General features: G+C 42.2%; 1 protein-coding gene across 2 annotated transcripts in view; it reads right to left on the bottom strand.

Moving 5' to 3' along the window:
• The window catches only part of LOC126248888 (uncharacterized), a 349,630-nt gene that overhangs the window by 133,103 nt on the left and 201,979 nt on the right, over nucleotides 1-14,548 (bottom strand). For both annotated transcript variants that reach the window (XM_049950347.1, XM_049950348.1), the window contains exon 7: nucleotides 2,076-3,041. In XM_049950347.1, the coding sequence (XP_049806304.1) occupies nucleotides 2,076-3,041 (966 nt within the window). The remainder of the gene's footprint in view (nucleotides 1-2,075; nucleotides 3,042-14,548) is intronic.

Genomic DNA, 14,548 nt, shown 5'->3' with positions numbered 1-14,548 from the left:
TGTTTTTCTTATCCTGTTGTTACCAGTAAAATTTGAAGGTGACATTTCACTCATCAAGAGCATAAGATCAAAATGTTTTTGGACTTAATTCCAGACTTAGGCAGTCTAAATGGTCACAGCAGACCTCACCAGTCCAATCCCAGTTTGAAAGCCCATGTATATGAGTACAGGTGCTCTCATCTATACTTACTAAGTAACAACAATTACCGACATTGACTCATTCTATTAATTTATAAACTTTGGATTAAAACTAGGAACTAAAAACTTCTGAAAATTATCCAGTTTTAAAATAATTTGTCCACAATGTACTGTTAACCAAGGACTGCAACAGATCACATAACACACATGTAATAACAGTTCTCTGCTCCAACCATTATTTATTTAAATCCACTACATGTTCAATGTTCTATAACCACCACCAACAGATAGATTTTGTTCTATGAACATCACAGATCATGTATGTGACATGTCAGTGACATCTTTTTGGCAGACAAAGGTAACAAGAATATTGTGTGCCATCTTATTTGACTAACACATTACATACAGTTGCTGTATGCTGCCATAATGCACCATGTGTGTTTCTCACTACGTACTAGAAACATAATTGTTCATACGACAAACACAATCTAGTAAACAGAATGAAATCCACCACATTATGATGGCATGACCACTGAACATATAGTGGGCTTAACGAATGACTGAAAGGAAAAAAAATCAATGTTATACATGTACTGTCCACTCTTTTGAAAACAAATTTGTTCACAAAAATAAAAATGGCTTTAAAATAGCTGGTTAGTCGCAAAATAACAATCACAGGATGTTTCTGGACAGCCACATCACTCAGCTGTTAGCAGCACACATTTCGGTGAAATCTCATTTTGCTGTGTGGAGTTGTAAAACTTATGTCACTTTAGACGTTACTTGACAACTTTGTCAAAATTGTATGTTCACTTTGGATCAGAGAGAGTCATATGAAGATGGGCAGAACCCAAAATGCATAATGAATAAAAAAAAAAGAAAAGGTCCAGAAACATCCAGAGACTATTATTATGTGACCTACCAGCTAATTTAAAGCCATTTTTATTCTTGTGCTTACAATGGTCACACAGGTCTACCATAACTTTCAGTCATGTCTATGATTCAAATCTGTTCATTACAACTACTAACACTGATTAATTAATAAAAAATAAACTTGTGATTTACATACATGCATACTGCATTCAGTTACTGGGCGAGAACTATGAACACAAGACACAACAAGACAAATAAGCACCTCTCACTCATCAACAGTTATAAATATAAATTCACTGCCAAGTTTCTGTCTGTGTGAGTGGTGGTGTAAGTATAGCTTTGCAGCCTTTCCATTCCCATCAGACAACTTTCCTCGGTGGCAAAGGTGATTGGTAAACATGTTTTCTTATCTTTGTCACATCTGCACAGGTAGATGACAAAACAGTGTTTCAGGTATTAATATATAAGAGGCAACATTACCTTTTCCTCTGTCAGCACCTACTAAAAGTTATCAAAAAAGGCTCTCCAGACAAAGCAAGCTGAATTTAAATGTAGGACTATTCCCAAAAAAACGAAGGACTAACTGGATAAGCGTAGGAAGTAAGTGAACCATTCACAGAAATTTTAAGACGCTTTTTTCCTTTCTCCAGAAAATGTTGAATGGTTAAGGTATTGATGTATCTTTAATTTTGCCTCTGTTTATACAATAATTTTTCTCAAGAACAAATTACTTTCTTAACAATTATATAATTGTCTATGACTCCCTACATAGTCCTTTCCTACCAACATGATAATTACTGCAGGTCAGTTCATAACACTGCATTTTTTTTTAAAAACTCTCTCTCTCTCTCTCTCTCTCTCTCTCTCTCTCTCTCTCTCACTCACTCTCTCTGTATGTGTGAAACCAAACCACAATACTGTTTATGATGAAGCTAATGCATTAACAGAAACTTATAGTGGATTTCAACACACATTCCTCAACTGTGTTAAACTTTCATTCTACTTATAACTAAGTATCTGCTTCTAACAGGTTTTCTAGAGAGAATAAAAGCACACTAACAGACCTTTGGTGTTCCACTTTCTCTCAGAGGTTGTGGTGATTGTGGTAATCCTTTCAGTTCAGGTCCAACAGATGAATTCATATCATCATATGGAATATTGTTTTTCGTGGTGTCCTCCTGGAGATTGCACCTCTGCCTGGGAATATCAACGGGCATGAATGTATTCGAGTGACTCTTCTTGTTTCTAAGTGCAGATGGGCTACATGGAGATGTTGCTGGTGATGATGCAGAGGGACTGGAGGTTGGTTCTTCACTACTAGAATTTTCATCATTACTTAAAGTCTTATTCGAAGAAGCCACTGACTGAGCTGGTCGTTCTATACTCGCAAAATTATATTTGTGAGGTTGCTTCTTTTGTTGGTGCACCACCGGCTCACGATATCTTGACTCAGATTTAGTTTTTCTGTGCATTAGTGGTGTTGTAATGTTCAGAACATCATCTTTAGCTGTATCTAACAGTTCTTTAGACACTCTACTTCCAGAATGAACACCTAAAGAATTTGATCCATGTTTTGTATAACACTGTGTTGGAGGAGTTACAAAATTAATGTAATCTGTTGTGGCAGTTCCAGATGTCTGCCGACTACTACCCCCACTGTGATACTTCCGCCGAGCCTGTGGTGTAGACTCAACAGAACGCATTCCTGAATTACCACTCCCTGTTCCCAGGAAATACTTTTCATGCATTGAATCATCCTCATCTTGGTGCTGATGATATTTTTCTCGGCGTTGCATAAAGCTATAGCTTCTTGCAAGAGGAGCTGGTAGTTGGCTTTGGTTTGAATGACGCAAATGGATATCATGGCCAAACTGGTAGCCACCAATAGCTTGGCTACTTTCTGCTACATCGAAACTCCTCTGTTTGGCAAGCAAGGATCCTTGATCCCTATGGTGACTTCCAGCCAAATGTACAGATAACAAACCATATTTGTCAAGACTACTTCGTTGCTGCTGCGTCAAGTGGGGGACCTAAAAAAAATGAAAAATAAAAATAAAATCATATACAACCCCCCTAACTTCATTTTCTTTTCTCTATGTACTCTCTCTCTCTCTCTCTCTCTCTCTCTCTCTCTCTCTCCCTCCCACTTACACACACACACACACACACACACACACACACACACACACACACACACACAAAGTCTGACTTTTGCAATGCCAACTGCTCCAACATCATTAATCAGAAATTATGCTAATACCCTAAAAATGTAAATTACATGGTTCTGAACAAAATGCTTATCTCAATACAACTGAAAACACAAGATCATTTAATAAAATGATTTCAAAAAATACACTCTTACACACCCTGTGACAATTAAGTATCTTTCTTGTTGTTTCAATTAAATAAAAGATTCAATTATATGTCTAAAACAACTCCGGCAAAGTACATAAAACAGAAGACATCAAAATGTACAATTTCGAATGCTTCATAAAAATTCAGACGCACAGCACCAAAATTTCTTCTCCATGACAATAGTAAAACCAAATCTCACACTCATAAAATAACAAGTGTGACAACTTGATACTAGTGCCAAAGTCCGCAGCTCGTGGTCGTGCGGTACCGTTCTCGCTTCCTGCGCCCGGGTTCCTGGGTTCGATTCCCGGCGGGGTTAGGGATTTTCTCTGCCTCGTGATGACTGGGTGTTGTGTGATGTCCTTAGGTTAGTTAGGTTTAAGTAGTTCGGACTGACGACCATAGATGTTAAGTCCCATAGTGCTCAGAGCCATTTGAACCATTTTGAACTAGTGCCAAAATGAAGTTGAGACCTGTGTAGGCTATAGCAGGCAAATGACAGCTTCATTTTTATCATTGTTGCTATGAAAGAGGTATCAGGAGCATGTTTACAGAAGAATATAAAACTAATGTGTTCCTGCTATAGTCTTGAGTATAGTTCACCTATACATCATTATGTAACAGTCCAAGGAAGGAAGAAACACTAGGGTTTAACATCCCATCAACATCAAGGTCATTAGAGATGGTGCACAAGCTTGGATTGATTCAGAGATGGGGAGGAAGTTGGCTGTGCCCTTTCAAAGAAACCATCCCAGTATTTCCCTGGAGAGATATAGGGCAATCACAGAAAACCTTCATCAGGATGGTCGGATGTGTATTTGAACTGTCATCCTCCCAAATACGAGTCCAGTGTGGTAACCACTGTGCCACCTCACTCAATGCGAGTACGCAGATATATTATAGAAAACAACAAGAACCAAAAATTCCTCCCAAAACTGATAAAGTATGAATAAATGTTGCTTCTGTCTTTCTACACAGAGTAATTGGAGGAAAAACTGAAGAAGACAACTAATGAAACTTCCTGGCAGATTAAAACTGTGTGCTGGACCCAGACTCGGACTCGGGACCTTTGTCTTTTGTGGGCAAGTGCTCTACCATCTGAGCTACCCAATCACAACTCACAACCCATCCTCACAGTTTTAATTCCGGCAGTATCTTGTCTCCTAACTTCACAGAAGCCCTTCTACAGACATGGAGAGCTTTTGTGAAGTTTGGATGATAGGAGACGATGTACCGGCAGAATTAAAACTGTGAGGATGGGTCATGAATCGTGCTTGAGTAGCTCAGATGACAGAGCACTAGCCCGCAAAAAACAAAGATCCCGAGTTGAAGCCCCCCCCCCTTTTTTTTGTGCAAAACTTGTATGATCATAAGCACCCGTTCTGTGGCTTATGGAAGGGTAAAACAAAACCAAATGTGAAATCAGCAGCAACGGAAGCGAAACTCAAGGAGGAGGGAAACTAAAAACGGAAGGAAATCCTAGAAAACTACTATGGAATGGGGTGTTGTATTCCCCAAGAAAGAGCTTCAAATGACCAATGTCATCTCGCTGACACTGAAACTCAAGGACACAATCAGTTGAGCACATGTCATCCGCTAAAAGGTAAGATATATCCGGTGACCACTGTAAACGGGCGCATAGCGGATTAAAACAGGGGCACTGAAGTAAAAGGTGACTCACTGTCCATGGTTGAGAGCAATGAGGATCACCACTTAAAAGATGTCGATGGGAGGAGGTTTTACGTCCCATAATTTATTATCGGGAAGTGTAGACCAATGTGTGTGCCATAAAAGAGTAACCTGACGACATAAAACGCTCTGTAGATCAGCAAAGAGAACCATGCATACAGCGGGTCAAGGAAGAGAAACTGCAGCCTTGGCCACTATATCGGCTGCCTCGTTTCTGCGGATACCCACGTGCCCTGGGATCCAGAGGAATGCCACAGAGACTCCCTCCCTCCCCCAAGTGGAGCAAGTGGAGGCTGTCCTGAATCTGGTGGACCAGAGGGTGGATGGGATAAAGAGCTTGGAGGTTGAGAAGAGAGCTGAGCGAATCCGAACATATAATATACTGTAGCTGCTTATGGTGGCAGATGTATTGGACAGCCTGGAGAACAGCATAAAGCTCTGCAGTAAAAACCAAACACTCGTCGGGAAGCCAAAATCTATTAGAGGTGTCGCCAACAATATAGGCACTCCCAACACCAAATGTCGTCTTTGAGCCGTCAGCGTAAATAAATGTGGCATCCTCCATTTGTGCGCATAGAGCAGCAAATGCCCGCCGATAAACTATGGGGGAAGGGGGGGGGGTGGTGGTACTATCCTTGGTAAGCCGACAAAGGGCACGGAGAAGGCAATCCCATTTGTCAAGAATATTTTAGGAAAGTGGAAGGAAAGAGAACGTAACAGTTGATGGAAGCAGACTCCCTGTGGTAGTAGATATGAAGGGCGGCCTGCATACCCTAAATCCAAGGAGGTGTTGAAAAAAGGGCATGGGTCGGATGGGCAGGCATGGAAGACAGGTGACTAGCGTAACAACTCAGTAGGACAGCTTTCTGATTGGGCAGTGGAGGTACAGAAGTCTCAGTGTAAAGGTTCTCCACAGGGCTGACATAAAAAGCTCCAGATGCTAAATGCAATCCACAGTAGTGGACAGAGTCGAGACGCCGAAGAATAGATGGCCATGCAGAGGAGTAAACTATGCTTCCATAGTCCAATTTTGAGTGCACTAAGGTATGGTATAGGCGGAGGAGGACCACTCGGTCCACTCTCCAGGAGGTACCACTCAGGACACAGAGGGTGTTGAGGGATCGCATACAGCGAGCTGAAAGATATGAAACATGGGAAGACCAGCACAGTTTTCTGTCAAACGTAAGTCCCAGTAATTTGGCGACGTCAGCGAACGGAAGGTCGACAGGGCCTAGGTGTAGGGAAGGCAGAGGAAACTCCATACAACACCAAAAATTTACACAGACAGTCTTACTGGGAGAAAGATGGAAGCCGCTTTCAATGCTGCACGAGTGAAGGTGATCGAGACATCCTTGAAGACATTGTTCAAGAAGGCTGGTCTGGTGAGAGCTGTAGTAGATTGTAAAATCGTTGACAAAGAGGGAGCCCGAGACATTGGGAACGAGACAATCCATAATTGGATATATGGCGATGGCAAACAGAACAACACTCAGCACAGAGCCCTGGGGCACCCAGTTTTCTTGGGAGAAGGTACGGTAGAGATTGGTGTGCACCCGCATCTTAAAGGTGCGCTCTGTCATAAATTCACGAATAAAAATGGGTAGCCGATCTTGAAAGCCCCAAGAGAACAGTGTGCAGAGGATGACTGTCCTCAAACAGGAGAGAGCAACAAGATGGTCAACTGCAAAATGATGCTTTCGGAAACCACAATGGGCAGGTGTTAAAAGGTTTCTGGACTCCAGCCACCAGCCTAAATGGTAATTCACCATACGCTCCAAAACCTTACATACACTACTCGAGACATATGGGGCAATAGCTAGAGGAGAGACATTTGTCCTTTCCAGGTTTTGGAACAGGAATGACGATAGCTTCCCGCCATCTTCTGGGAAAGGTACTGTCAGTCCAAATTCGATTATAAAGGCGAAGGAGGTGACACAGACTATGGTATGATAAAAGCAGTAGCATTTGGATGTGGACACCATCTTGTCCTGGGGCAGAAGGGAGAGAGGAAGAGAGTGCGTGTTGGAGTTCCCACACAGAGAAAACAGTATTATAGCTTTCGCGATTTTGAGAGGAGAAAGAAAGAGGTCGCACTTCCGCTGCTCGTTTCTTCAGTAGAAAGGCCGGCGGGTAATTTGAAGAGCTCGAAATCTCAGCAAAGTGTTGACCCAATGAGTTAGAAATTGCAATTGGGTCCACTAAGGAATCATGTGTGACAGTGAGCCCAGAGATCGGGGAGAAACTAGACATGCTGGATAACTGTTGAATTCGACTCAACTACAGATGAGGGAGAGAAGGAATAAAAGGAGCTGGTAATGAAGTCCCAGCTTGCCACCTTCGTACTGCAGATGATGTGACAGCACCGCACACGTAATTGCTTATAGTGGATACAATTGGCCAATGTAGGATGGTGGCGGAAAACACAAAGAGCACGTCTCTTCTCGCGTACTGCGTCACAGCACATCTTGTTCCACCAAAGAACTGGAGGGCGCCAGGGCAAAGGGGAGGTACGAGGTATTGAATGTTCCAAGGCTGTAAGAAAAACTTCCGTGACATGAGTGACCTGATCGTCGATGCTAGGAAGGTGATGGTCATTGAATGTCGCTAGAGAGGAGAAAAGTGTCCAATCGGCTTGGGAAAACTTCCAGCGTCTTGGGCGCATAGATGGCAGTTGTGGCTGTAATCAAAGGACACATGGAAAATGGTCACTCAAGTGTGTATCAGCAAGAGCGAACCATTCAAAGCGCCGAGCTAGCTGAACAGTACCGACTGAAAGATCCAAATGAGAGAAGTTTGATGTGGAGACAGACAAAAATTTAGGTTCCCCAGTATTGAGGCTAACAAGATCCGCTTGGTGGAAGAGGTCAATCAATAGACAATAGACAATAGACAATGACGCGGAGATCTCCAAAGCACGTGGTGGGCATTGAAGTCCCCAACCAGCAAATAGGGGGGTGGGAGCTGTCCAAGGAGATCGGCTGTTGCCATTGGTGTGGACGATGGAATGTATATGGTACAAAGGGAGAAGGTGTATCCAGAAAGGAAAAGACATTCAGCGACAGCTCAGAAGGAACTGTTTAAGGGGATTGGGTGATAATGGACAGTACCATGGAGAAGAATCATAAGTCCCCCGTGTACCGGTGCCATCAACAGAGGGGAGATGAAACCGGACCAGTTGGAAATGAGGGAAGACAAAGTGATCATGGGGCTGTAGCTTTGTTACCTGAAGACAGAAGACAACGGTGGAGTAGGATCATAAGAGGATCGACAATTCATCCTGGTTGGAGCAAATTCCGTGGATGCTCCAATGGATAATTGACATAGGGCGGACAGAAAAGGGAAAAATCTCATCACGGTTGCTGTCAACTCAACAACTGCTGAGAGCCAACAGTCAATGGTGTGGAATGGAATTCAGCCAAAAGCAGAAGATCCTGATCCATAGGTTGCTCAGGGGCAGCTCCTGCTACAGTGATTGGCCGGTTGATTTGCCTGCCAGCGGTGCATCTTGGCAACACGGAAGACGGCTGAGAGCGGCTACCGCTGGGTTGCGCTGTAGATGACTCATGCCGTGGTGGAGATGGAGAGGAACTTTCTTTTGAGCCTTCTTGGAAGCAGCACGGTGAGAAGAGGGAGGAATTGATGGTTGGGAGGTCAGGGTATGTAAAAAAATCTTTGCGAATAGGCTCTTTTTTGGAAATCTAGGCGTCCGATTTTGGGACCTCTGATTTAGCAGGAGCCGTTGAAGGGTGAGCCCGAGAGTGAGCAGGCGATAGTGGGGAGGATGAATGGGCGATTTTTGGGTAGGCCAATCTAACGACTGTAGAGCACTAAAGGTGAGATCGCAAGTCTGTGTGGCTACTTCCTTAGTAGGCCAAGGAGATGCAAGGACAATGCGTCACCCATACAGTTGATGCAACAAGGGGACGGAGGTGGACAGTCACCCTCATGGGCATCCCAGCCACATGTAACACATTTGGCCGGATTGGAACACGACTGGCGGGTATGATTAAATTGCTGACACCAATAGCAATGTGTAGCGTACTGGATGTAAAGGCAAATTGAAATTATCTCATATCCCGCTTTAATGTTCGATGGAAGTTGAACTCTGTCGAACGTCAAGAAAAGAGTACGGGTCAGTACCAACTCATGACTCGATGTACGGCCATTACGCCCTGGTCAGACAGGTAGTGTTGAATGTCCTCGTTGGATAATCCGTTGAGTGAGTGTGTATAAACCACCCTGCATGACGAATTTAAAGTATGGTGTGCCTCCATCCGGACAGGAAAGGTGTTTAGCAGTGTAGTTTGCAGCAATTTTTGTGCCTGGAGGACACTGACTGTTTCTAACAAGAAGGTGCTATTTTGTAATTGGGAACAAGACTTTACAGGACCTGCCATTGCGTCGACACCTTTCTGAATTATGAAAGGGTTGACTGTGAAGTCTTGACCTTCGTCAGACCGAGAAACAACTAGGAACTTTTGCACTGATGGAAGAATTGTCTGTGACTGCGACTCATCTAGCTTTCTCTTGTGGGCAGAAGTTGTAGAAGTAAAGGAAACCATTGCGAAAGTATTCCCCATGATTACAAGCATCTCTGATGGTGTCTTCCTTCCTCGTGGGGGCCCTCTATGAGGGCACTCCTGCCTTAAGTGATTGTCCACACCTCAGGTCACACCTCCCGAGAAAGAGACAGAGGGGCCAATTGGCACGTTCGGAAGGTACCGGCTCAGGTAATCACCCCTCCCTGGGCCTGGCCTTTACCAGGGGGTACATACATGTCCTACTTATCTACCTGGGACGGGAAATTACGTGTTACCTCGTCACCGGCTACGTGTGGGAATGCGTGGGTCGGCCTTCAGACATGCACAGGGAGGGAAGAAAGAGATTTGTTGGTTGGTTGGTTTCGGGGAAGGAGACCAGACAGCGAGGTCATCGGTCTCATCGGATTAGGGAAGGATGGGGAAGGAATTCGGCCGTGCCCTTTCAGAGGAACCATCCCGGCATTTGCCTAGAGTGATTTAGGGAAATCACGGAAAACCTAAATCAGGATGGCCGGACGCGGGATTGAACCGTCGTCCTCCCGAATGCGAGTCCAGTGTCTAACCACTGCGCCACCTCGCTCGGTGAAGAAAGAGAAAGGGAGGAACAAAGAAAAGGAAAGGAGAGAGGTCTCAAATGCTGCAGCAGAGAAGAGGGTAAAAAGAAGAAGCAAGGAAAAGAAAAGGACAGAGACTTTCCAGCAAAGAGAGCAAAGAAAAGAAACTATGTCTTACAGTTAAAAGCGTCCATCTCTGGACGTAGGCAAGAAACATACTCCCAAAAAGAGAGAGAAGGGGAAGGGAAGAGGGGGGTGGGGAGGGGCGGGGAAGGATGGGGGACGGGGAGGGATGTGGAAAAGGAAGCTATGAAGCCAGGAAAGGAGAGCCGCACTAGCTTGGGGTCCCGTGTTTGCCACGCACATATCCACAAAAGAGTTGTGGACACCTCGGGGAGAAGTTTCATATCAGTGCACACTACGCTGCAGAGTGTAAATTTCATTCTGAAGACAACTGGATGAAATACTGTAACTGACAAACAATAAATGAGAGAAGTCACAGAACCAATCTCCTGCTCACACAAACCAATACTTGGTGTGTCATCAGTAGTTTCAAGCATATAAAAACTAAATGTAGCATTATTATGAAACTGTTCCCCGACAGTACAGAGCGAGAGAGAGAGAGATGGAGAAGGGTACAGTGAAGAATGGTTTAGTTATAGCTTCATTGTAGGAAAGGCCAATGTCAGATTGAGATAAACTGGAATAATCCTTAGGAAATGTAATTTACACATGAAAGAGGTAGATTTCACTTGTTTAACTGGTTTGCTAGTACTGATCATCATTCTGGTACCCTTACCAGGTAGGATTAACTGACAAAATAGTGAGAAGATACAAAGAAGAGCAGCACTGGTATTTGCGGGTTCTGTCAGGAAGCATGAGTGTGTCATGGAGTGTGGATTCAGTCAGGAAGTACGAATGTCTCATGGAGGTGTTATACCAACACTACTGGAATCACTACAAGAATTGCATTGTCCTCACAAAGAGATGTACTGTTACACTGCCAAGCAAGCATGTGTGTTCAGAAGAATCAAGTGATATATTACTTACTGCTACACGTATCTGATGAAATTACCATAACAGGGTGTATACGTGAAAAAGGAAAAAAAGTTCCTGGCTTTCTTGGCAAAAAATAAACTTTCTCCAGGATGAAAATACACTCTTTCCATGTTAAGTGACAGTATACTATTCTGTGAAACTGTAAAACTTATCAATCCTTTGAATGGTTATGGTTTTATACATCAGCATAGAATTTCCTGGCACTTTAGGAAACGAAATTCAGGGAAAAAAAACACGTTTTGGATAGATGTTTAATGTGCAGCAACATGTCCACTGTATATTTTCGTGTTATGAAAGTATAAATTCGAATTCCACCAAACACCTCTTGTTACTTTCCGAAGCATTGAAATTTTGATTGTGATGCACTTTTGTAAGCCAGTCATAGATCATGTCACGTGATCTCGCCAACCGATGACAGCGGATGTTCAGGGCACAGGACACGTGATGTAGTTAGCCAATAGTAACATCACTGTTCTGTAGTGCAAACACAGAAATAGGAAACATGAATGGTTTAAATTAATATACATAATGTTGCTATAAGAAAAGAAAAGCTTTCACATATTAGTCTCAAAGATTAATAAGCTGCAAGAGATGCTAAGCTTTCACATATAATGTTGATCTTTTTTGCGCATGTTACACTTTAAGATACATCACACAAATGTGCCAGTAAAATTTTTAATAACGACGTAAATGTCTGATCTTCTGGGCTCGAAATTCTTCTAGATGGTCGTCCTCAAAGAGTTGATTTTTAAATGAGAGCCAAGTGCTCTGTAATTTAAGAAATTCATCCTACATTATCGCACATAGTTCATCTTGCGTAAAAGGAAATTTACTTTGAAAGTAACACTTTTCAAACCACCATTCGCAATATTTTCCCGTGACCTGTTAGAAATTGGTTCGTTTCAGCAGTTGCTAGAGAGTGCCAGATAACAGGCGTCACTGCGCCTGCGCAGCTATGATGACGCAGGAAGCCCGCATGTTCGTACGTGTAAAACATTAAAAGATCTTGCATTATGTCATAAAAGAAACAACACATCAAAGGATACTTCAAGACCATTGGAATTTCGTGAACCATACTAAAATGCATAATTCGGCTTAAAGGGGACAATCGTATGTAGAGATTCAGATGTAAATTTTCTTGAGTACCAGTACTGTATTATCTAATGTTTGGTTCTTTATTATGGCATGATGCCACACGAGCTAAAAGATGGAAAATGTGCACTTGAAATGCAGCGAACAGTTGAAACTAGCCAACAGTGTGAAATTAAACACTTCGTTTCAAATAAATTGACTGCCTCAGCGCAAAAGATTAATAAAAGCCAAATTTCTTTAGCAAACCAACAAAAATAACTTCATTGTTCTGCAAGGTGATTACTGCTCGACTGTCAGAAAGCTAGAAATAAAATAGTCTGAAACTAATGACAAATTTTAGCCTTCTGTAATTATGCAAATGTATTTTAATTCACTTGACAGCTCCCAGTCACAGAAATCTGTTTTGTTTTCATTTGATGTGAGAGCAATAGATGAAGATGAAACAGCAAAATCATTAAACGTAAACATGGGTCACGTGGAGACTACCCACCTCCCCACAACAACTCAGACTGCTCTGTGTATCGGATCCAGATATCTGAACCGGAGAAATACAAGATAGTGGCCCCCCCGCCCTTGAGCGTTTGAGGTAGGACGCCAAAAATTTATAAAAGTCGACTTTTCAAAAAATATGTTCATTTTGTAGCACACATCTTTCTGAAGAGACATAATACACGTGTTCAAGGAAATGTGAGACTTTTTATTTAATCGTAAGTGTGCCAAAGTGCAGTGCACGCCTCTTCACGCAGCATTTTTCTATTGCACGTCACTGTACTTCACTCTGTAGAATTTAAACGTATAATATTTTGTAATGGATGCCATCAAACTATATTCAAGGCAGTGGAAATTGAAATGTTCTGTGGTGCCTCTCCTGCTCCCAGTCGGCCGGGTTAATATCCTGCCCCTCTTTCTTTAAAAAATAAATAAAAAAATAAATAAGTAAATAAAAAACTTGCAATTAATATTGGATGGGATTATTTGTAACCAGAAGAACAAGAACTGGTCAGAAAATTTGTACTCTTTATTGATTATTAGCTAATAACTTGCTGTTTTGTGACACAAAATTAAATACAGGATACATAAATCCAGTAAAGACAAGAGACAAGCAAGACAGTACACATTTCTTCAATCCTTAAGTCCTAGCACTTTTTTTCCCCTCTCTACTCTTGCTACAGCTTTACATGGAGTGCTTCCCATTCTGGGAAAGAATCTATTATCTCATGTTGTTGTCTAATACGGAAAAAGCTGTTAATACAAATAGTAACCAAGACTGGTGTGGTTTCTCAATCTGATTAAGTGTATTTTGTCACTGTCTGCTAGATAAAACGAAATAGGCCTGCCTAATATTGCAGCAATTGTAATACACGCCAAATAAACGAGACTGTTTTGGCTTTTTTATAACACCACAGAATATAATTCACGAAGTACCAATATCAAATGCCTATTAGGCCAACCTACAAGGAAAAAGCTTTATGTTAGGAAATAGTTTCACATTTCATTCATACACTCCAGCTTCTCAAGTATGAGATCGAAAAGTAGTAGTACAAAATTTTTAAATAAACTTGCAATCATCATATTTTTACCAAATTTGTGTGATGTCCCCATTTCTTCTCCTTCCTCGTCCTAACAAACAACCTCGTCATCACTAATTCTGTAACTATTCCTGCCAGTGTCAAAACTTATTCTCCGGTTAACTTCACTAACCCCACCACAATCACTGGTTTAGTCATTCCACATTTATTCTCTGGTTAGGCGTTATTAAGTGTTCGTACAACATGTTTTCCGCGCTACTCCCAGAACAGAACTTTAGCGGCTACTATCTGGGGACTGTACAACTGGCCTTTACTAGTGTAACAGTCTGGCCAAAACTTTTCTGTCAAAATTTCATTTTCTTGGATACACCAAGAAGATAATACATAATCTTTCTTACCTCTTATTCCTATTACTCATTTATTTCCACTCTGGTAGTCTCAACCTATGGATTTTGCTAGTAATTATAACAATGCTGATCATTCGCAAACCCAGCCAACCATATAAACAGCAACTGGCATTCACCCGTTCCGCTTTATTCCGCTCAGCTCATGTAGTCCAGCCCCCTTTTGTCTGCAGGAAAGTTTATTTCTAGATGCGATGGGGATTCCCCTGGCAGAGACATCACATACACTATGCCCGCATTCCAAAATCAACTTATGATTCATTCAGAAATCAACTCAGATTTCGTTCAAAAATGTTCAAAACCCTACAGGGATG

The sequence above is a fragment of the Schistocerca nitens genome, chromosome 3, assembly GCF_023898315.1.
Source record: "Schistocerca nitens isolate TAMUIC-IGC-003100 chromosome 3, iqSchNite1.1, whole genome shotgun sequence".
In the NCBI taxonomy this organism is placed as follows: domain Eukaryota; kingdom Metazoa; phylum Arthropoda; class Insecta; order Orthoptera; family Acrididae; genus Schistocerca; species Schistocerca nitens.
Note: the sequence above shows the minus strand (reverse complement) of the source record. Positions and strands in the feature narration are given on the sequence as shown.